At 39.4% G+C, this 22,981-nt stretch overlaps 1 protein-coding gene across 2 annotated transcripts in view; it reads right to left on the reverse strand.

Annotated features, from left to right (window-relative positions):
• Positions 1–2,233: 2,233 nt before the first annotated feature.
• LOC136578793 (cadherin-7) overlaps positions 2,234–22,981 on the reverse strand; it is a 257,678-nt gene continuing 236,930 nt past the window's right edge. For both annotated transcript variants that reach the window (XM_066578961.1, XM_066578962.1), the window contains 2 exons: positions 13,344–13,595; positions 2,234–2,727 (listed from right to left, as the gene is read on the reverse strand). In XM_066578961.1, the coding sequence (XP_066435058.1) occupies positions 2,234–2,727; positions 13,344–13,595 (746 nt within the window). The remainder of the gene's footprint in view (positions 2,728–13,343; positions 13,596–22,981) is intronic.

Consider the following 22,981-nt stretch of genomic DNA (forward strand, 5'->3'; position numbering starts at 1 on the left):
ACTCTAAATGTATCCTTCTTACATAACTTGGGTATTAACTTTTCTAATTCTTTAAGTAAGGCAATCACAAAATATACACCGCAAAGAGTTTCTTTTCTCAAGCCTAATGTAGGCAATTATAGTACACAAGCTTGTTGAGACATTTATATAAATAGCAAAAAAATGCACCGAATGTCAATGTTCATAATGATATATACAATCAATATACAATAGTCTGGTACAGTATTGCACACAATTCCACTAATTCATATAGGCTGTTAATAAAATAAGTTGACCCGTACTGTATATGGAATGGATCGGAAACGTGTGATAATGATATCTTACCAAAGTTATGATCGACAAACTTTGTAGATTATTTAACCTTTAGACCCTTGCATATCTTTTTATTAGTATATGCTGTTCTTGAAGAGCATATTAGCCATAATGAAGAAGTTTTAATTTTACAAATGTACTGCTCTACTGATTGTATGCTGGTAAATATTTTTAGAAAAAACATTTTCAGATATGCTAGCATGACGTTCCGAGTTACAGCAGCGGTTAATTCATTCAAGAGCAACAGTTATTAGCCAGTGTGTAGAGATTCTAGAAAGAGAGTGTCTTTCTCTCGAGGACCCAGCATTGTCTAAGAATTGCAAAGACCGATCATTGATTTCATGGTAGAGATGAGCGAGCATACTCGCTAAGGACAATTGCTCGAGCGAGCATTGTCCTTAGCGAGTACCTGCCCGCTCGGAAGAAAAGGTTCAGGTGCCGGTTAGTTGCGGGAGTGAGCAGGGGGGAGAGAGGGAGAGAGGGATCTCCCCTCCGTTCCCCCATGCTCTCCCCCGCCGCTCCCCGCCTCCCGCCAGTACTCGAACCTGTTCTTCTGAGCAGCCAGGTACTCGCTAAGGACAATGCTCGCTCGAGTAATTGTCCTTAGCGAGTATGCTCGCTCATCTCTATTTCATGGCCATCACGTAACACTTATTTTTCCCTTTCTGCTGCAACAAGGGTACGTCATGATGCAAGTCTACATAATGGAAGGATCAAAATTCAAAACATGAGTAATAAAGTTCTACAACTTGTTAAGAAACTTTGTGAAATTTGCTTAGTTGTGGAAATAAAACAGATCGTATTTAAATCCTATTGCTATGGAAACAATATTTAATTATTGTTTGTTTATTTACAAATTTATTGTATTATTTGTTCTATAATGTCTGCCCTCTCTGTGATAATGCATGAATTATATACTTTTACATAACTGAACAGTTATATTGTTTTTTAAGTGCAAGGACTCTGAAAGGGGTCATTATCTTCCAGTTATATTCCAGGAATCTGAACTACAGTCATCTTCAAAGTGTTACTAAAAAAAACATGGAAACTGACATTTTCATTATATCTATATAGCATAAACACAAATAGTTGAAAATTTAGATCCATAGAGAAAGTTGGGCTGGGTATGGGACCGTGTGTGTGGAGCTATGGAGAATCTTTAATGATCAAAAACACTGTACATCTAACAAATACACTTTGCAATATGTCTCAGTTTCTACAGTCAGTTTACTTTGCACGAAGAGTACTGGGGCAACATGGATTAAAGGATATCCACACGTATGTATCCATTTTTTTATCTATCCAATGCAACTAAAATAAAACTATTAAAAGTTTTGCTAATAGTCTTGACAAAAAATTTTACTTCTTGCTAACTTACCTTTACTTCTTGCTAACTTACCAAAAGTATATTAGCAAGACGCATGAGACAAATAGAAGGAAGTTTGACTGCAGGATTAGACTACACAGGGACTGTAAGCTGTTACGATGGAGACACATGTATGCTGTGCCCATAAAACAGTAGACTGTTAATCAATATTATTCCCATAGTGGCTTCATTTTATATATATATTAGAATGCTAAAAAATGGCTACAACAGTGGACATATCTTTTAAATGCAGTTATTTCTTGCAGCAATTATTCAGCATTTTCATTGACTGACTTTTTCACACCCGTTCACAATCCTATCTTGACTACATTAACAAGGATGATATAATAGGGAGATATCAATTTCATGAATATTGGTGAATTTCATTTTATACAAAAGCAAAGTTTATCCAGTTTCAGGTCAGTGTAGTGCCTCGGCAGGAAGGGGAAAAAAATCCACAAAATCAAAATTCTCTAGTGATACGAGCACAAATGTACATTTCAGCAGTCAATACTGAGTTTGTTTAGAGCCTCAAAAGCACAATGTATTCCAGTGCTAAGAGTACAATTTATCTTCAACAGTGCCATACATGTCAGCAAGTCTTTTAAAACGAGGACCCCAGTCACTAAGGTAATCATAATTATGTTCAGAGTTTGAGCTGATTGACTCTAAAGAACTAAGTGACTCAGCAACGGAGCCATTCCCTTCAAATGCATATGTCTGTAGGGAGTCATAAGGTGGAGCACAAGGATCCACATCAGCTTCCTTTAGTCTTTCCCAAATAAATTCCCTAAAGATTAAGTTGTCTGGAGCACTTCGTAGAGATGGTCTACTCAAGAACTGGATTTCTGGAGTTACGTCTCTCCTGCTTTTGTTGTCTCGGATAATATTAAGGTTCCTCAGTGTGGTCATGTCAAAGGCTTCTGTGTCTTCTTCACCTCCTCCTTCATCATCGTACCTCACAATGTTCTCTCTAACATCTCTTTCTTCATCAAAAATCAAAGGCTCCTTTTTTCTTCTTCTCATAGTGACGATAAGAAGAACAAGCACTAAATAAAGAAAGGAGAGTTATCTTCCAATAGACACTTTCAAAGAAATACAGAAGCATTTACTCAGTTTGAAATAACTATCTAAGCTTTGATGTTGTCTACCCCTCATCTGTCTCATAGGATTAGACTGAAACCTTTCAGGATGATGCTCCTGTGTATGAATAAAATTGCCGATGGGTACTCTATCAAGCAGCAAAACTATGTGAGCCCAAGGTGACATTGAAGCTGTATGGATGCCCCTAGCAGCAAGGCTGGATACTTTGCCCATTTCATAGTGCAGAAGGCAAGAAGACAATTATGTTATATGCTATGATAACTAAATGTTGGGCCAAAATAGTAACAACAACCATGCAGAAATAATTGGTTTTGTTTACTGCACTTAAATATTTAACAGGACACACACTGTTTAAAATATAAGAACATAGGATTTAATTTAAAATGTAATAGCATGCTTGGATAGCTATCATTTCTAGGTGAATTCCTCTATGCTGAGTTATTGCTTAGGTTAATATGTGTTTTCACATTTATTTTACACTTTGCGAGATAAATGATCCTAATTTACAATACTTATCTCCTGTATCCTCCTTTGAAAGATTTTCCTTTCTATGTTTAAGCCTATGGGGAAAACTGTTAAAAGTCGGTCTCAGTCTCCATAACAGGGTGAAGCACAATTTTTCCTCCAGCTTCCCTTGACACATATAACAAGCAATAAATTACTTGTCATGTACTAGCTATCAGGCTTTCCTCTAATGATCCATATATTAGTAGATGTCTCGCAAATGTAAAATATTGCTAAATCAGCCTTAATATTTGCTTGAAAAATAATGTAAACACTAATTCACTTTTAGATTAAATAGAGGAGACAGTGGTTTCAGGCATATCAGCAAAAGTTTTCAGGGCTGCTTTGAAGAAATTTCTGTGACCTTTTAAAATGGCATTTAAATGGTTTTATTTTATCTAAATAAGCAGAGGGAGCATCATTTACGGTATAATTAAAGAATAAGGTAATTTTCCATCAATGTCTCGCCAATTACTTCAATAGAGCTGGAATCACAACAGCTAAATGAAATGTATTTCTTATTTATCTTGGTATGTTGAATGCCTTTTGGTGATGGCTATGTCTTAATGACAGGACTACATTTTACACTAATATTTAATATCTGGAAGGTAAAATTGAGCATCCTGTGATGGAAGATTAGCCAACAGCTTTATTAAGTAAAAAATGTAATGCTCATCTGTAAACATTAAATAAAATGCATGCATTCATAATTCCAATGTCCTCTTACTAAACTGCATTACAGCTGATCACCTCTGTATCACTGAGATAACCTAAATAATCCCCTTAGTAAAATGCAAGGCTTGCAAGATCAGCATTGACAGTAATGGATTAAATCTGTAATGTTCCAAGGAGGAAATCTAGGCATGGGTCTCTTCCTTTCCTGCCAACAATCTTTAGCACAGGAATGAAACAATTTCATCCTTCCACATTTATTATTATTATTAGTTGTAGTAGTAGTAATAGTAGCATAATTATACAAACACCACATTAATGTATCAGATTTAGAAATTTACATAAACATACGGATAGGTTGATTGCTATGAAATTGGCCATCATATATTGTATATGTGTGAAATAGGATAACAAGATCATAAAAGCCACTAGGGACAGATATTGATGTGAATGACAAAACACTGGGTTTACAGCGCTGTGGAATATGCTGACCACTAGAGATGAGCGAACACCAAAATGTTCGGGTGTTCGTTATTCGTAACGAACTTCCCGTGATGCTCGAGGGTTCGTTTCGAACAACGAACCCCATTGAAGTCAATGGGCGACCGGAACATTTTTGTATTTCGCCGATGCTCGCTAAGGTTTTCATGTGTGAAAATCTGGGCAATTCAGGAAAGTGATGGGAATGACACAGTGACGGATAGGGCAGGCGAGGGGCTACATGGTGGGCTGCATCTCAAGTTCACAGGTCCCACTATTAAGCCACAATAGCGGCAAGAGTGCCCCCCCCCCCCCCCCCCCACTGTCAGCATAAAGATCGTCCTCCTCTGGCACAGCTGTAACAGCTGTAGCAGAGAAGAACGATGTTTGCCCATTGAATTCAATGGAACCGGCAATACAGCCGACTCCACTGAATGCAATGGGCTGCCGGCGATCGCAGGATGAATGGTCGGAAAGGGGTTAAATATATAACCCCTTTCCTGCAATTCATCCAGAAATGTGTTACACTAAAAATATATACCGGCGTATAAGGCGACCGGGCGTATAAGACGACCCCCCAACTGTCACCTTATACGCCGGTAATACAGTGGAGCAAAGAATAAAAAGCATTACTTACGTTTTTAGATGATCTGCGGCGCTCCTGCAGGCTGTCACTCCCTCCTGGTCCACGGCAGACAAGCTTTCTCCACGAAAGACTTTAAATCCCTGCCTCCAGAAGCACATGTGCCTTCAGCCAATCACAGCCAATGACAATGATGTCATTGAATGGCTGTGATTGGCTGTGTTTCTGGAGGCGGGGATTTCAAGCCTTGAAATCCCCGCCTCCAGAAACACAGCCAATCACAGCCATTCAATGACATCATTGTCATTGGCTGTGATTGGCTGAAGGCACATGTGCTTCTGGAGGCAGGGATTTAAAGTCTTTCGTGGAGAAAGCTTGTCTGCCGTGGATTAGGAGGGAGTGACAGCCTGCAGGAGCACCGCAGATCATCTAAAAACGTAAGTAATGCTTTTTATTCTTTGCTCCACTGTATTACCGGCGTATAAGGTGACAGTTGGGGGGTCGTCTTATACGCCCCGTCGCCTTAAACGCCGGTATATATTTTTAGTGTAACACATTTCTGGATGAATTGCAGGAAAGGGGTTATATATTTAACCCCTTTCCGACCATTCATCCTGCGATCGCCGGCAGCCCATTGCATTCAGTGGAGTCGGCTGTATTGCCGGTTCCATTGAATTCAATGGGCAAACATCGTTCTTCTCTGCTACAGCTGTTACAGCTGTGCCAGAGAAGAAGGATTTGTCTTCTATATGTTCTCAATGGGGTCAGCGCTGCTGCCGCTGGCCCCATTGAGCGCATATAGAATGCATCCATAGCGAGCAGCGGGAGGGGCAGACTTTCATATCAGGCGGACACCTTATCTCCCCAGCCACTCACAGCAGGGGGGTGGTATAGGGCTTAAACGTTGCAGGGGGAAGTTGTAATGCCTTCCCTGTCTTTATATTGGCCAAAAAAAAGCGCTAACGTCTCAGGGAAGAAAGTTTAATTTACCAGAACACCGCATGGTGTTCGTTACGAATAACGAACATCCCGAACACCCTAATATTCGCACGAATAGCAAGCTCGGACGAACGCGTTCGCTCATCTCTACTGACCACTATATAAACACCAGTAAGTAAATAAATGAAACAGAAAAATAATAATATCAGTTGTCTTACAAGACTGATACAAAGGTTCCTCAACACACAACAAATAATTGGTTCCAGGACTACCATTGTATATTGAAAATATTGGATGTTGAAACCAGAACTCTATGGAAAACTGGTCATTGGTTCTACAGCCCCCAAAATGTCATCCAAAAGTAGTCCATATGGAAGATTAAAGACAGTGCAGCGGATAACTAAGGCCAGTCCCACATGGCCGGATTTGAATTGCGTAATCCACAATCGTCGTGATCTGCAGTATTCCACACACATTACAAAAATAGAATATTCGCATATCCCCTCAGATAGTGATTTCCGCAAGTGGAAATTAAATCGCAGCTTGTTCTATTTTTGTGCGGATTCAGCACGGACGGCTTCCATTGAAGTGATTGGAAGCTATACAACCCTTGGCTCATCTGCTATTAACATTGCAGATAGACCACGGGTACTCGTATCATCGGCTAGCAATGGCACGGGAAATACATATCTCTACTGGACATGACCGACGGTGAGAATCCGCAGTCATCCACAGTAAAGAAAAAGCAGGTACGTTGGGTTGCCATCCAGGGGCTAATACAAATAAAGCAAGTCTATGCATATATACAGAAAGAGCTGCTGTAAATCAATTTATATGTAGAGGACAGTAGTTCCTTTAGAGTCCTCATCTGGTGATCAAAAGAGCAGCTGATCTGGCTCAAGTAAAGAGCAGTAGAGAAGATGTAGTACCACACTATACTGTAGAGAGGCGCTACTACAAAGCCAATCAGTGCATGCACTTCAGTTATACCGGTGGTTTACTAGTAAAATGCCCATGCTGATTAGCTGGATTTTCCAGCAAAGTACACATGCTGCAAATCCAAACTGTCTGAGACATTGTATGTTGAATTTGGTTTCAAGTTACAATGGCTGGGAAATACCATTGTTCAGAATATTGTATCTTGAGGCCATTGTAACTCGATGGATTACTTTATATCCTAGTATATACAGAGAATGGGTGAAGTACGTGTATACTTATAGCAGTGGGTGACTGTCCTTTGGATAGGCTATCAATGTATGATTGGTGAGTCAAACCTCTGGAACCCCAATGGATCAATATAATGAAGGGATGGCAGTGCTCAGTGCAGTACCATTGCCCATTCTCTGCAGTAACCAACCTAGCAATAGCTATAGCTATGCAACTAGCACTGCAACTCAGCACTCCTATGCATTTGCACCATCCACAGCCACACACACATGGGCATTTCTTTGTCAGGTAAAGTACATAAGGTGTTGTGGAAAACTACTTTAAGCACAATGCATAGAACTACAAATAAAAATACAAATGATTATATTTTAATAGCAGTAGTCATAGGAAAATATACATCCAATGTCATAATTCAGAGTTAGGCCTCCTTCCCACGAACGGATTTACGCTGCGTAATTCGCGGCGAAAATCCGCTGCGTTGCCCGCTGCTATTAGGTTCTATTGAACCTAATAGCACAATGCTCACGATGCGAAATTCCACCGCGGAATTCCGCACCGTGAAATCTCCCGTCCTCACCCGCGGCATGCTCTATTTGCCGCGGGTGTACACACTGATGGCTTCCATTGCAGTCAATGGAAGCCGTCCGTTCACGCTATCTCCCACTGTAACACAGCGGAAGATAGCGGGAAAACGCTTTCCCGCCTACCGCCGCCGCGTCATATGACGCGGCCGGCGCGTCACGTGACATGGCCGGGCGCGTCATGTGACGCGGTGGGCATGTCACATGACGCGGCGGCGGTGGGCGGGGAAGCGTCTTCACGCTATCTTCCGCTGGTAAGTATGGGGTCTCTGGGGGGCACCGTTACGGGCTTCGTCGCGGAATATTCCGCGGCGGAGCCCGTCACGCTCGTGTGAAGCCGGCCTAAGGCCTCGGTCACACGGGCGTTTTTTCCCGCGATTTGCACATGCGATCTGCGCATATTTAGAACCATTGCTTTGCAATGGTATCGGACAAATGGCCGCTTTTTATGCGGATGTCCGATAAATTATAGGACATGAGAGATCGCGATCTGCGATTCCTCGTGTCTGCCCGTTTCGCCGAAAACGCTGCTGGCTGCAGATTTTTCAGCGATTTTTCGGGCCCGGTCACGCAATTAGCGGATGCGCATCCGTCATGCGATCTGCAAATCGCGGCAAAAAACGGTCGTCTGACCGAGGCTTTAGCCAGAGGTATTGAACATTGTTTTGAATTTACTAAAATAGTGATTTGTTTCTTATTTATAGTTCATTATATGCAACCATATTCACTTTGGTAAAAGACCAGGACATCTTTTGCATTTTCATGTGTGATCGGAAATCATATGTTAAAAGTTGTTCTAAAAATCAGGACAACCAATCTAGAGATTTCCTCGCTTGTGTTTTTGTGGTAGCTTCCCACAGATTATAAATACTGTCATTGCCTATGACAGGGTAAGTGCATCATCACTGCTGCTGCATTGCCTATGGTCTTAGATAAAAGCCAAAATGGTCATGTTATTGAACACTGGTGTAAAAAGATGTGGCAGGCTCTAGGTGAGTTGGCTGACTAGCTGATAGGAGATTTCTGGGCAAAGACAAAGACTATAACACAGCAAATATTGCACTCAGCTGTACCGTAATCATAAACACATAGAGCCCACAGAATCAAACAATTTTTGGCATGAACTTTTTCTTTTTAACTTCTGTATTTTTTGTTCTCAATAGCTTAGAAGCTCAAAATGAATTAACTGTCACCACTTGTGTAACAAAATATCTGACATGCTTTAGTGTAAGTTGCTTACATAAACCCTGGTGCAGAAATGAGATTAAGAGCCACTGGAAACTCAAAAAGACACAATGGAGCTAGGATCCTTTTATACGAACCGATTGTTGGCACCTAAAGGGCTTCTGTCATTTAAAAAAAATCAATACCTATTCCTCCCCAGGCAGTCTACTTACCGCCCCTTCTTCCCATCGTTCTTCTCCTGATTCCTGCAGTCCCCCAGTCACCTCACCTTCAGCCATCTGATTCTTTGTCTTCCAGTGAGGAAGCATCTATTAGCTGCAGTCTTCTTCCTGCAGGTCAATGTACGCTACGTCACTTGTGACGTAGCATTCACTATCTAGCAGGAAGCGCTGGATGCCATGTTGGGCTAATACCAAAACTGCATATGTGTGCAGTCTCATCGCAAAATTTCTTATACTAACACCGCGAGACAGTCCACATCTGCAGTCTCAGCATTAGCCCGACATAGCATCCAGGCTTCCTACTAGGCAGTGAATGCTACGTCACTATGACAAGCCTACACCGACCTGCCAGAAAAAGACTGCAGTTGCATAACAGAAGAAGAAGAATCCGGTTTCCTTGGGATGAGGTGACCCAAGGACTGCAGGAGCCAGATCGATGTGCATAAGATGCAGTAAGTAGACTGCCTGGGAAGAAATAGGTAAGTATAGATTTTTTTTTAAAGTCAAAGCCCCTTTAAGCACTCAACAGTACTCCCAGGAGCGATGATCGCTCCATGAATGGAGCTGGAGCAAGACAGAGATAATTTCTGCCTGTCCGCCCCCATTCATAGTAAACAGGCAGTTGATGATAGATGAACGATTGCCTGTTTACACAGGCCAATCGTCGTTTGAGTTATATGCCTGCATTAACTGAATGACAAAAGATAAGTGAATAAATTCTCAGTAGTCATTCAGTCCTGACAGCCTTTACATTTAACGATTATCTTCAGATTTGCATCATCCAGTTAGAATCTGAATAATAATTATTTCATGTAAAAGCGCCATTAAACAGGACATTTCAGTGTCTCAGAAACTGCTATTTTCCTGGGATGTCCACACAAGTCCCTCAGTACAGAATATGTTATACAAAACTATAATATCCAATCAGTTCCAATTCTGTGAATGAAAACCCCTCAAATATAGGGTTGTCACTCTTCCACCAAAAGATACTGCCAAGGCAAAAAAGTGTGAATTAAGTGTAATTTGCCACTTAGATCAGGGAACTAGCCACTGCTTGTCAAGACTGTAAGATGAGTGCATGGTGTGACAGTCAAATAGGATCTTAGGGATAAATAGTGATATTCAGCCCAGACATCCTATCTTTAATCTCTATCTAATATTGCTGTGACTAGGAGAATACTTTTTCTGAAGTGAAAAGACTGGTGCATAGGCGCAACTCTCCAGAAAAGATAGTGGGAAGGTAGGATATATTATCCAACATCTCTTTTATTGAGTATATTAAAAACCAGCATAGGTTGCTAAATAAAAGAGAAGTTGGATAATATATTCCACCATCTCACTATCTTTTCTGGAGAGTTGCGCCTATCCACCAGCCTTTTCTCTCTATAACTTTTTCACATAACTGTCGTGCCCACCATTGGTGGGCTCTTCTGGTTGGCAGCACCTCTACAACTCATTCAATTTTCATAGCCCACTCTAAGGCTTTTTGGTCTCCAGACACCATCTGGGATCAAAACCTCCAAAACCACGGACGTCATATACTGCAGACTCAAGAGGAGAGGAACCATCCAGCTGGTTATTTGCGTAAAGTTCAAAAGTCTGCATTTCTGATAGTATGGGGTTGTATTATGGCATGGGCAGCTTACACATCTTAAAGGCATTATCAACACTGAGCAATATATAGAGGTTTTAGAACAACATTTGCAACCAGACAGCATCTCTTTCAGGGAAGCTTTTGCATATTTCAGCAAGACAATGCTAAGCCACATACTGCATCTATCACAACAGCATGGCTTCAGAGAAGAAGAGTCCGGGTTCTGGACTGGCTGCCTGCAGTCCAGACCTTTCACCAAAAGAAAACCTTTGGTGCATTATGTAACAGAAAATCCACCAAAGAAGACTCAGGACTGTAGAGCAGCTGGAATCCTACATCAGACAAGAATGGGACAACTTTCCTCTCCCCAAACTCCAGTAAATTGGTTTCCTCACTTTCCTGACAGTTATAAAAAGAAGAGAGGATGCTAGTCAATGGTAGACATGGCCCTGTGCCAACTTTTTTGAGATGTGTTATTGCCATAAATTTGTAAATGATTTTTTAAAATGAAAAGCAAAAAGTCTCCCTTTCACCTTCTGATATGTGTTCTATGCTCTATCGTGAATAAAATATGATTATATAAAATGTCAAAATCAGTGAATTCTTTTTTTCCTTACACAGCGTATTACCTTTTTTGGAATTGGGCTTGTAATTTGATTCATATAACTACAGCACAATTTTGCCAGTAATACTGTCATTTTACCAGCAAATTGTGTTATTGACCATTGTGGGTGGTTATGGTTTCAGTTGCATGTAACTACTGCAGCATGGTAACCTAGACTAAAATAGCTATGGTTGTATAATGAGCTGACTCCTCATACACTGAAGTGAGTCACTTCCCAATTGTGAGGATGTAGAGGAGGTAACAGCAGTCTAGATTCATCAAATGTATGTAATGACATAGGTAATGATATCAAAACTAGCAAGCAATGATTTAATGACTGTGCGCCCAGAACTTTGTGCTCTTTGGTTTACATAGGATCAGATCTGTCATTCACAGACCTGATCAACCAGAGAGCACAGAGCTCTAGGCTCCCAGTCATTAAATCAATGCTTATCAGTTGTGCTAGCACTGCCTCCTGTCATTACATGAATTTGAATCCAGATTGCCATGACCTCCTCTTTCTATCTATTAATCGTTTAGACTCAAGGAAATATAAGAAAGCAACTTATGTTGAAGATACTGGGCAGAAAATCTGCATATTAAGTTACTGCTGCTCATTGTCTATACTTGCTGCATCTAATTTTGTGATTTACCATTTGGCTTCTGCTTTTTCTATCTTGTGGCCTGCCCAGCACCAAATCACTGAAGGAAGAGTAGTTAGTTTCTAAAAGAATACTGGTAATTAATTAATTCTGCCAGGACCAATTAAATGCCAATAATGAGAGAGATTAGAGAATCAAGGCCAGGCTACTTAAGAAGGAGATTCTTAAGCTGACAATATGGTGACAATAGCAATAATGGCCACACATTACAACAGTGTCATGCAGAACAGTACTTCTAAAGGAGAATGTGTCATTAGAAAATGACCTATTTGCATAAATCACATTTTCATGTGAAACATATTTCTTAAGAATTTTTGATGTAATGCCCTATATTTGAAAAATCCTAAAATTCTTTCATTTTCACACTCAACACTAAGTCTAATGATAGTCCGAGGCTTCCTGTTCTTTAGAGAAAACTTTTCAGCAGTCAGCTCATTATCATCACAGGCAAGATTATACAATGAATAGTATAGATAACATATTCTCCACCATTCAGAATAGGCAATGGTCACAGCTTATATATTCCTCTCCCTACATATTGACCTCTGCACAGGTTACAGAGCATGTCCAGAACACTCTTTTATAGAAGTCAATGGGTCAGTGCAAATGACCCATGATTTCTGCTGTATATCATTTCTAAAATTCTGTTAACTACATCTCAGGCAAGATGGCAGCCCCCATAGGGCTGTACAGACAATAGAATAAAAAAAATATTTAATCATGAAATAAAACAGATTAGAAAAATGGAAAATGTTCCTCTATTTGGTTTTAATTAGTACAAAAATAAATGTGATACATTCTCTTCAAAGGAAACCTTTCAGCTTGATTATGCTGTCCAAACTGCAGGTATCGTGGTAGAACACTGGGGAAGCTAAGCAGACTGATAGTTTTGTGGGGAAACAAATGATAATTTGTATTTTATTAATTTTTAGTATTTGTTTATTCTCAGCTTAGAGGACCAGTGGGTGGTTCTATGAGTGATTGACAGCTATCTATTAATGACTGTGTATACAATCAATGATAACACAGCCTACTGGACCTCTAAGCTTAAAATAAGCAGAGATGTAACTGAATAAAATACTAGCTTTAAGAAATCCTTTCCAACAAAAAAAAATATTATCTGTGCAGCTTCTCTGGCTTTATAGCATGCTGCCTGCAGTTTGTACACCATATTCAAGCTGACAGGCTCCAATTAAAGCAGATGAGCTTCAGCAGCTCCATTCAATCATGGACAATACATTGCAGGCACAACAGGTACAGGCTACATCTCTGCTTAATTTTAATATATATGGGCATTGGGCATTTAACGACACATTATTTTTTATGCTAATATGCAAATAATATAATAATATGCAAATCCAGGACTTACCTAATAGTGTCAAAACACAGGCTAATATTGCGATTAGCGCCCCTGTACTTAGTCCTGCAGGTAAAGTATAGGCCTCAGCATTGCAAGTCTGAGTAATTCCATCTGCGTCACAATCACAAACCCTGATAGTGAGCGTATTAGTGCTGCTTAGTGATGGAGATCCACTGTCCACAATAACAATTGGTAAATAAAACACAGACTGTTCTTGTCTCCGAAATCCGTTCCTCTTTGTACGAATTGAAGCTGTATTATCTGTAGTAAGATATATGTTGTTAGCATACTCATTGTGTGCAGTGCAAGATATATGCAATTCATCAATAATGCTTAAAGGCTACGTTCAACTTTGTATAACTTTTCAGAATGGCTGTATTTTTTACATTGGGTGACTACAATCCTATTTACACACAAATATATTATTTTAAACAATTGAAAGCTTTACAAATCTTTTTGCATAAAGTGTTAATGGCCATTAACACTTTATCACCTTCATTTGCATATAAAAGGGCCTCCAAAATCTGTTTGCAGAGCTCAGCATGTGATTAATTACACGCCCAGCTGTGCACACAGCTGCATTGTTCTTGTCATGGGTGTCGGCAGAATACAATGTTAACTGCTGGCTCCTTGCAGAGATACCAGCTTGTGGTCTACTGACAAATCAAGGTGTTTGCTTTATCTCTAGTAGCTGAATGATGGATTTTAAGTTCACCTCAAAATCATCATTCAAATGAAAAGTGCACAATGCCTGTATTTACATGTAACAATTATCACTCAAATTTATTCGTCGGAAAAAAATTTGAGCGATATGGAGATGGAGATGCTATCCAAGTGAATCTATAATGTTCCTGTATGGGCCCGAATCATATCACTGACAGGAGAGCTGAGTCTCAACATTTGGCGCTTGTCAGATGCAAAAAAAGCGCTACCCCTAACACTAACTTCTCAGATAAATAGAAGAAAAAATATAATCTGTTATAGTCTAATAAAAAGGGCAAGGTCAGACTCAACCCTTCCAGGCTATATATTTGTATACGTGATATCTCCCCTCCCCTGCTGTAATTGGCCCATGACTATTCCGCCAACTGCAGAACCCCGTCAGTCTGACTAATTAATTCTGCAAGAAATTAAGTTCTCCAATTTATAGTATACAGCTATACTTTAAAAGCATAGAAGCAAAACTGCTAAAAATGTTTAATTTCTTCCAACACCTTAATTACAAAAGGTGTACAGGACTGAGCATAGTTCCTATAAAATTATTTGCAATTAAGAACAATAGGTGGAGTGCATTCAAAAATTCTTGGAGCCCTTGGCTAATCTACATAAAGAATGAGAACTGCCTGTAGAGGCTAGGAGTTAAGAGGTCTTATCAGTTTTATAGTTATTAAGAACAAATCTTTAGCAGATCCCTACGCGAAACAAACACACATGATCATACTGAACAAAAATTATGTGGTGACCCTGTCCTATCCCTCCTCCCCTCATTCCTAGCCTGGTCCCCCCCCCCCTTCCTTCCTTCCTACAACTTCCTGTTTCTATGACCACCTCCCCTTTACCTCCCCTGTTTCATACAACTTTGTTAAAGTCTCAAGAATCCATGTTTTCCTAACAAGCATTAATATTTCAAATGTTGAAAACTAGAAGATTTTATGTGCACGGATTCCAACTAAATCATGGTGACTAAGCTTTTTAATTTGTGCAATTTTTGTATGTTTATGACTAGAGATGAGCGAACCTACTCGGCCACGCCCCTTTTTCGCCCGAGCGCCACGATTTTCGAGTACTTCCGTACTCGGGCGAAAAGATTCGGGGGGCGCCATGGGTGAGTGGGCGGTTGCAACGGGGAGTGGGGGGGAGAGGGAGAGAGAGAGGGCTCCCCCCATTCCCCACTGCTACCCCCCGCTCCGCCACGCCTCCCCCCGCCCCCCGGCGCCCCCCGAATCTTTTCACCCGAGTACGGAAGTACTCGAAAATCGCGGTGCTCGATCGAGTAATTACTCGAAACGAATATATTCGCTCATCTCTATTTATGACATGTACCTTGATTCTTGAATTAACATGTATTGAGAAAAAAGCGTACAGAGTGAATAAACCCTTTAAGTAATTGGCTTCATAAGTAAGGTGTTCCCTTTCATGTTAAATTCTGTGAGGCTGTTGGGTTATGATCCAAAACACTGTTTTCATAGACATGTAAGAGGCATTATTCAAATAAGCAAGTGTTCTTGATAATTACTCTTATTATATAGAGTGAGTAAAAATGTTAATTATTATGATTATATTTAAAGCTTCCATTACCTTGAATTACATTTCCCTTTGAATGAGCAACAACAAAGCAACATCAAGAAAAACAATAATACCAGTAAAAAGAATAACTAATACTATTATATCTAAATTTAGATATTACCACAGATTAGAATTTTCTGCATGAGTAACAATAATATTGACATTATTACTATTTCTAAATAATCCTGATACTTGGCCCTATTCACATCTGTGTTTGGGCTCCATTAGGGCTTTCTGTTTCTCTGTTCTGTTTTTGTAACAGGGAAACTGAAGTTAGACAGAACTAATACAGTCTGTTGCACTATTAGTTCTCTTTAAAAAATAGAACTGAAAGGGAACAAACTGAAAGCTTTACAGGTTTCCTTTTACTTCCCCCTTTAAAAAAATATATATTGAAATCAATGGGGGAAAAAAGAGATCCGTTTCTTTCCATTTAACTTTCGTTCCACTGTTCTAAAAATGGAAGACAGAAATGGAAAGCCCTAATGGAGCTCTAATGCAGATGTAAATGGGTCCTAAGTGGTTCAAAAAAAAGAAAACTACCTGAGGAACAGGGTCAGAGCAAGGAGACAAGACACTGTGTGAAATATAGTGTAGTGTAATTTGTCCAGAGTAATTTGATAAAAAATATGTTCTGTACAATTGTAGGTGAGTATAAGCATTAGACTGGATTAGCATCCAATATTGTTTATACACATGATATATATTCCATTTGGAGGCATTAGGCTCTCTGTCACAATCCAGAGATGATACAAAGTCAAGAAAATGTCACATTGCAGATATTCAATCAACAGTGAGCGTGAAGAGGGACAGGCAATTTAGCATTACTTTTGATTTCTCACTTTTTGTCAGCGATGCATTACCCTTTGGCAATGCCAGAATTAATCAAACAGTGTACAGTAGAAGAAAAAGAAATATGTACTCATGTTTTATGAAAACAACAAGTCCAATCTGGATTATATGGAAATTTTGTGCAAAAAAACCTAATGAAACCCTACGATGGATTCCTCCTGTTGTTAAATAACTCCATATGTTACATATGTATATGCTCAATAAAAACAAGAATGCACAAGAGCATTGCAAGGAAAGCCTCGAAGAAAAAAATATGTGTGTCTTTTATAATAAAGAGAACCTCGAGCACACAAATATTTTCCTGAGCTGGAGAAAAGAAAAAAATAAATTGTACTGACAAGAAGGAAAGAGTGATGACTTTTTTCAAAATGATGTCCTTGAAGATGTAATATACTACATTTGATCTGTGGTTGCACAGAAAACAGTTACCATGACATTTCTTTATTATATGGCCGAGCGGACTGCTGTTTGTACCAAAGGAAAAAAAAAAAAAGACTGTGTTGGAGAGGTTAGAAAATCATAAAAAAGCAGCAAAATGCTAAGAGAAAAAGATTGTACTTTTGATTGAATAATTTTAGGCTGTCATAGTTATTTTGTGTCTAGAAGTGACTTCCATAGAAATGAACTTCATATTTGTCCTTGGATGTCATTTTAGCAAACAGTCCTCTTTGTCAATGCAAGACAACATAATTAATAATTACAACGGACACCAAATAATGCTCAACTCTAGATTATACTCCTAAAAGATTTTTTTTTTTCATTAAGTGGACCATATCAATAATTCTAATTTTAACTAATGCATATAAATTCAAATGTGATGACTTTACCAAAAGTATGGTATAAAATATAGGACTTATCTATCTATTGTAGGGGGGATTACAAATGTAAAAATACTATAATTCCTTTGATCTTTTCGGAAATATCAGCTCTTGAAGTTCAAGTCTTGTAGAAGTATTTGCATTCTTATTCTACTGTTCATCGATATTGTAATAGAAGGCATAGAGTGAAACTAAAGCACAAAGGTGATCACAAACTATGCACTAGTGTTGAAAGTGATGTGAATATATAAGAACCAAAACACCTTTTAATTTATTATATATCATTGAAATAGTCCTAGGGGTAACAGTCTAATTAATACTGATTTTAAAGGGGTATTCTGCTTTCAAAAGATAAATGTTATTTATTGTATTATTATCATTATGTAATGTTACATTTTACACCAAGTCCTCAAAGTCATCAAAATTGTTTCCATGAATGGGAACCATGAGTGTTTTCTTTCAATTGTTAGAAACTTGTCCTGCCCATGTGATCACAATTACCCTTCTTTTTTTTCAATTTGTGGGTCATGGTCACAGAAACTTCTGAGTTACAGCACAAACCCATTCATTTAATTGAGAATGTGTGTCTGGAAGGCTACAAAGCGATCTTTGGTCATAGGAACCCATGTTGTGGCCAAATATTAACTCCTCAAATACCTGAAATTTTTTGTTTCATATTATTTATCCTGCCTCATAAGATTCATAACTTTTTTTTATTTTTCCATCGACATAGTCCCATGAGGGCTTGTTTTTTTGGGAGACAGGCTGTTTTTCATTTGTATCATTTAACGCACTATATAATGCATTGAAAATTTTTAGAAACATTTTAAGTGGGGTAAAATAGAAGAAAAACATACATGTACCATTGTCTTTTGGGTATTGTTTTTATGATGAGCATGTTGTCTTAAAAAAAAAGACATTCGCTTTATTCTGTGGATCTGTACCATTACAGAAATACTGATTTTATACAGTTTTATGGTTTACTACTTAAAAAAACTAAACTTTTTAAATAAATTTTTGTAGCAATACTCTGTGCTTTACAGGCATGTGCCTGCAAAGATAGGACATGCGTGCACCACTGGGAATGCATGCATTGTCTTCAATGGAGCCGCAGTTGCTGCCGGTGGCTCCATCGAAGACAATGGTCTGCCAGCACCCCTGAATTGTTTTTCAGGGAAGAGATTTAAATATAAGATCTTCCCTGAAAAGCAACAATTTTAGAGTAAAAAAAAAAAAACTTACCTATCTGCCGCTGCCGTGTCCTCGCGGGGATAAAGAACACATCTGCCGCATGCTGCAGATGTTTCCTTTAATCCCCGCAGGGAAAAAGAATTCCCTGCTGCACCTGCAACATCTGTGACAGATGCAGCAAAGGAATTCTTCATCTCTGCAGGGAATAAAGAATTCCCTACCACAGCTGTCACAGATGACAGCTGCGGTAGGGGATCCAGCTGCCGGCATCCTGTAATTGTTTTTTAGGGAAGGGCTTTAAATATAAGTCTTTCCCGAAAAACAAGGAACAGTGGTGTGGAAAAAAAAAATCATACTCACCCTTCTTCAGCTGCCGAGGCTAAGCAGCGTCCTCTCTGCACTGTCCCCGTCTCTGTAATGCAGTTCTTTCAGTAGGCAGGGATTTAAAATCTCTGCCTGCTGAAATAGCTGCTTCTGATTGGCTGAAACACTCAGCCAATCACAGGCAGCTCTCGCCTGTCAGTCATTCAGCAAGAGCTGTCTGTGATTGGCTGAGGTGCCATTGATATGGAAAAAGACACGTGGGTACTAGTTAACCGTAGACTTAACTGGAGCAATCAATGCGAGTCAGCTGCTGCAAAGGCAAATAAAGTTTTGGGGTGCATTAAATGAGGTATAGGGGCGAGGGATGAAAACATTATTCTTCAACTATGTAAGGCATTTTTCAGACCTCACATGAAATAATGTGTACAATTCTGGACACCAGTAATTAGGAAAGACATTGCAGAGCTTGAGGGGGTTCAAAGACGGGCAACTAAATTAATAAACGGAATGGGAGGACTGGAATACCCAGATATGCTATCAAAATTGTGATTTTTCACCATATAAGGGGCGACCAAATAACTAAGTATAAATACATTAGGGGACAATACAAGGATCTCTCCCGTGATCTGTTTATACCCAAAACTGCTACGGTAACAAGAGGGCATCCGCTATGTTTAGAGGAAAGAAGGTTTTATCACCAACATAGAAGGGAGTTCTTTACTGTAAGTGCAGTTAGACTGTGGAATTCTCTGCCTGAGGAAGTGGTGATGCTAAAATCAATAGAAGAATTTAAGAGGGGACTATATGCCTTTTTAGAGCACTATGACATTACAGGATACACATTAAATAACCAGAAAGGCTGTTCATGCGGGGATCTTCCGTCTGCTGGATTTGGAGCCAGATAGGAGCTTTTCAAATATTGATCCAGGAATTAGTCTGACTGCCAATATGGAGTCAGGAAAGAATTTTTTCCCCCACAATGGGATAAATTAGCTTCTGCATCATTGGCGGTTTTTTTTGCCTTCCTCTGGATCAATATGGGAGGTGGAAACAGGCTGAACTGGATGAACATATGTCTTTTTTCAGCCTAGCGTACTATGTTACTATCTTACATGAAAGGGGAAATAAACAGGAGAGATAAAGGTGGAGGGAACACGTTATATAAAGGGAAAAGTTGTTCAGCAGATTCCACACCCTATCAAATTTAGAAACTTTCCAACTCCTAACTATAGCCAATTTAGCTGCCAGAAAAATGAAGAAAATAACTTCCTAATGTTGCTATGTATATCTGTAATATGGACATTTAATAAGGCGTATCCTGGATTTTAAGTAAGGTTGACTTTGCTGACTGAAAGTATAATATAGTATATGTGAATGTAAAATATACAAATGTTTGTGCATTCCTACCAAACACACAGGTACTACCTGAGTGGTAAATTTCAGCCAGCCACAATGTATTAATGCATTGTGCTCTGTCTGAAAGAGTTGGGAAGAGATCAATATACAAGGACAATATTATTCCTTAACTGCTAACAAATGTAATGCATGTGGATTTAAATGAAGTTCTTACTGTAATATTAACATTGTCATTAAAATTCTTAATGACTATGAAACTATTCAGAGTCTGGTAATCTATGGATAGCGTTCAAAAATTCAAGAGTTTTAACTATTCTTTTAAATGAGAATGTCTACATAGGCAGATATGAGGATATGAGCTGACAAGAAGTATTTTCTTATTGAAAGTATCATTTGTTTCATAATACAAATTTGTAATCTATGTCTACATTAGTTTTTAATACATGCTGCCTTGTATTGCGGATTTATTCAAAGAAATCACAAAGCAGATCATGAAGAATTTATTTAAAAGTTGCCATCACATATGAATTACTTCATTTCATAGTGATTACACTGAAATTGTTTAAAAATCATTTGCCTACTGGCTGCTTCAGATGAGTCATATTTCATCAACACATGAAGGGTTGGAGTTTGCCGATTTCTATTTTAAAGATAAATTGATACACTGCATGGTTGATAGTATTTCCTTAAGGACTCGGAGAAATGATTATCTAAATATTCCACAAAGATGACAGATATATATATATATATATTTTATTTTTTTTCTTTTCTTTTTGTATTGCTGAAACTTGAGGTCATTTTTGACATGTAAAATCATCTCTAGCACACCAAAAACTTATAAACTATTTAAAATGTGAAGTATAATTTTGTGTCATACCATAAGTCCTATATGAGTGGCAGAGCTGTATTTCTATACAGATACTAACATACTGTATCATTAACATTACATACAGTTACAGCAGTGCAACAAATCTCAGATTTGGGCCACATTCGGATAAGCAAAGCTCTACTGATTGGAGCTCACAGAATCATAGATCCTTATGTAAAACCACAGTCAGGCCGGAACACTTATCCATACTACAGGCACAACAATGCACTCATAATGTACTCGTCTTAAAGTGATCATAAATTAAGCACAACTAATTTTGATATTAGGTTTTTCATAGGACACTAAAACAAATAAACCTAATATATTAAGTCTAAAGAGAAAATCGACAGCCTTTCTTTCAGAATTAGTGGATATAGATAGACTGTGTCACACACTGGTTTTACTTAGGGCCAAACCTAGAAGGAAAACCAGTTTTTGTCCTTTCACCCCACTGGTATGGATCTGGGCTTCTCTGTGGGGTCCCCAGGTCATTACACTTTTCCAGGTTATATGGTTGCTGACGCAACTACAGGCCAAGATGCCTTTCCTGAGTGTGTGTCCAAATAAAGTGTATGGTCCAGCCATATGGAGGAATAAAGAATCTATTTTTATTCATCCGATGCTGCCTGGACCATACATTTTATTTGGACAGTCATTTGGGTCATGATTAGAGATGAGCGAACGCGTTCGTCCGAGCTTGATATTCGTGCGAATATTAGGGTGTTCGGGATGTTCGTTATTCGTAACGAACACCATGCGGTGTTCTGGTTACTTTCACTTCCTTCCCTGAGACGTTAGCGCGCTTTTCTGGCCAATTGAAAGACAGGGAAGGCATTACAACTTCCCCCTGCAACGTTTAAGCCCTATACCACCCCCCTGCTGTGAGTGGCTGGCGAGATCAGGTGTTCGCCTAATATAAAAGTCGGCCCCTCCCGCGGCTCGCCTCAGATGCGGTGTGAGTTAGATGAGGGACAGTGCTGTTTATACCGGAGCTGCTGTAGGGAAAGAATTGGTAGTTAGTGTAGGCTTCAAGACCCCCCAAAGGTCCTTATTAGGGCCACTGATAGCTGTGTGTTGGCTGCTGTTAGCAGTGGGATTTTTTTTTTTCTCAAAATCGCCTCTGCAGACCGTTGCACCTGGCATTAGGGACAGAAGTGCTGCATAGGCAGGGAGAGTGTTAGGAGTGAGTGTAGCCTTCAAGAACCTCAACGGTCCTTTCTAGGGCCATATTTATCCGTGTGCAGTACTGTCCAGGCTGCTGTTGGCTGTGCTGCATTTTTTTTGGGCTTCTCAAAATCGCCTCTGCAGAGCATTCCACCCTCCATTGATACTGCAGGGAAAGAATTGTATAGGCAGGGCCACAACACAGTTATTATTCATAGAATATACGCAGTGCTGCCTTTTGGTGGGAAAAAACTGAAAACAAATCTATTTGTCCAGCCTCTGTCCGTCCTTACGGGCGGTGGAGACGTGTGAGCTGCGTGAAAAACATTGCTAAATCATACGCACCCAGCTACGCTTTACTGCTGGCTTCGCCATTTGCTTTCCTTAATTGGGAAAAAAAATTCCTGCTCTGCCAGAGTTATAATAACTCTGCTACCCTCACGTTCTGTGACACATAAGCAGGGACACAGCACAGTTATTAAACTTCTCATGTTCATTGAATATACGCAGTGCTGCCTTTTGGTGGGAAAAAACTGAAAACAAATCTATTTGTCCAGCCTCTGTCCGTCCTAACGCCTGTGGACACGTGTGAGCTGCGTGAAAAACATTGCTAAATCAGACGCACCCAGCTACGCTTTACTGCTGGCTTCGCCATTTGCTTTCCTTAATTGGGAAAAAAAATTCCTGCTCTGCCAGAGTTATAATAACTCTGCTACCCTCACGTTCTGTGACACATAAGCAGGGACACAGCACAGTTATTAAACTTAGATTATTCATTCACTAGAGGC

This window comes from Eleutherodactylus coqui, chromosome 9 (assembly GCF_035609145.1).
Source record: "Eleutherodactylus coqui strain aEleCoq1 chromosome 9, aEleCoq1.hap1, whole genome shotgun sequence".
NCBI classification, from domain to species: Eukaryota; Metazoa; Chordata; class Amphibia; order Anura; family Eleutherodactylidae; genus Eleutherodactylus; species Eleutherodactylus coqui.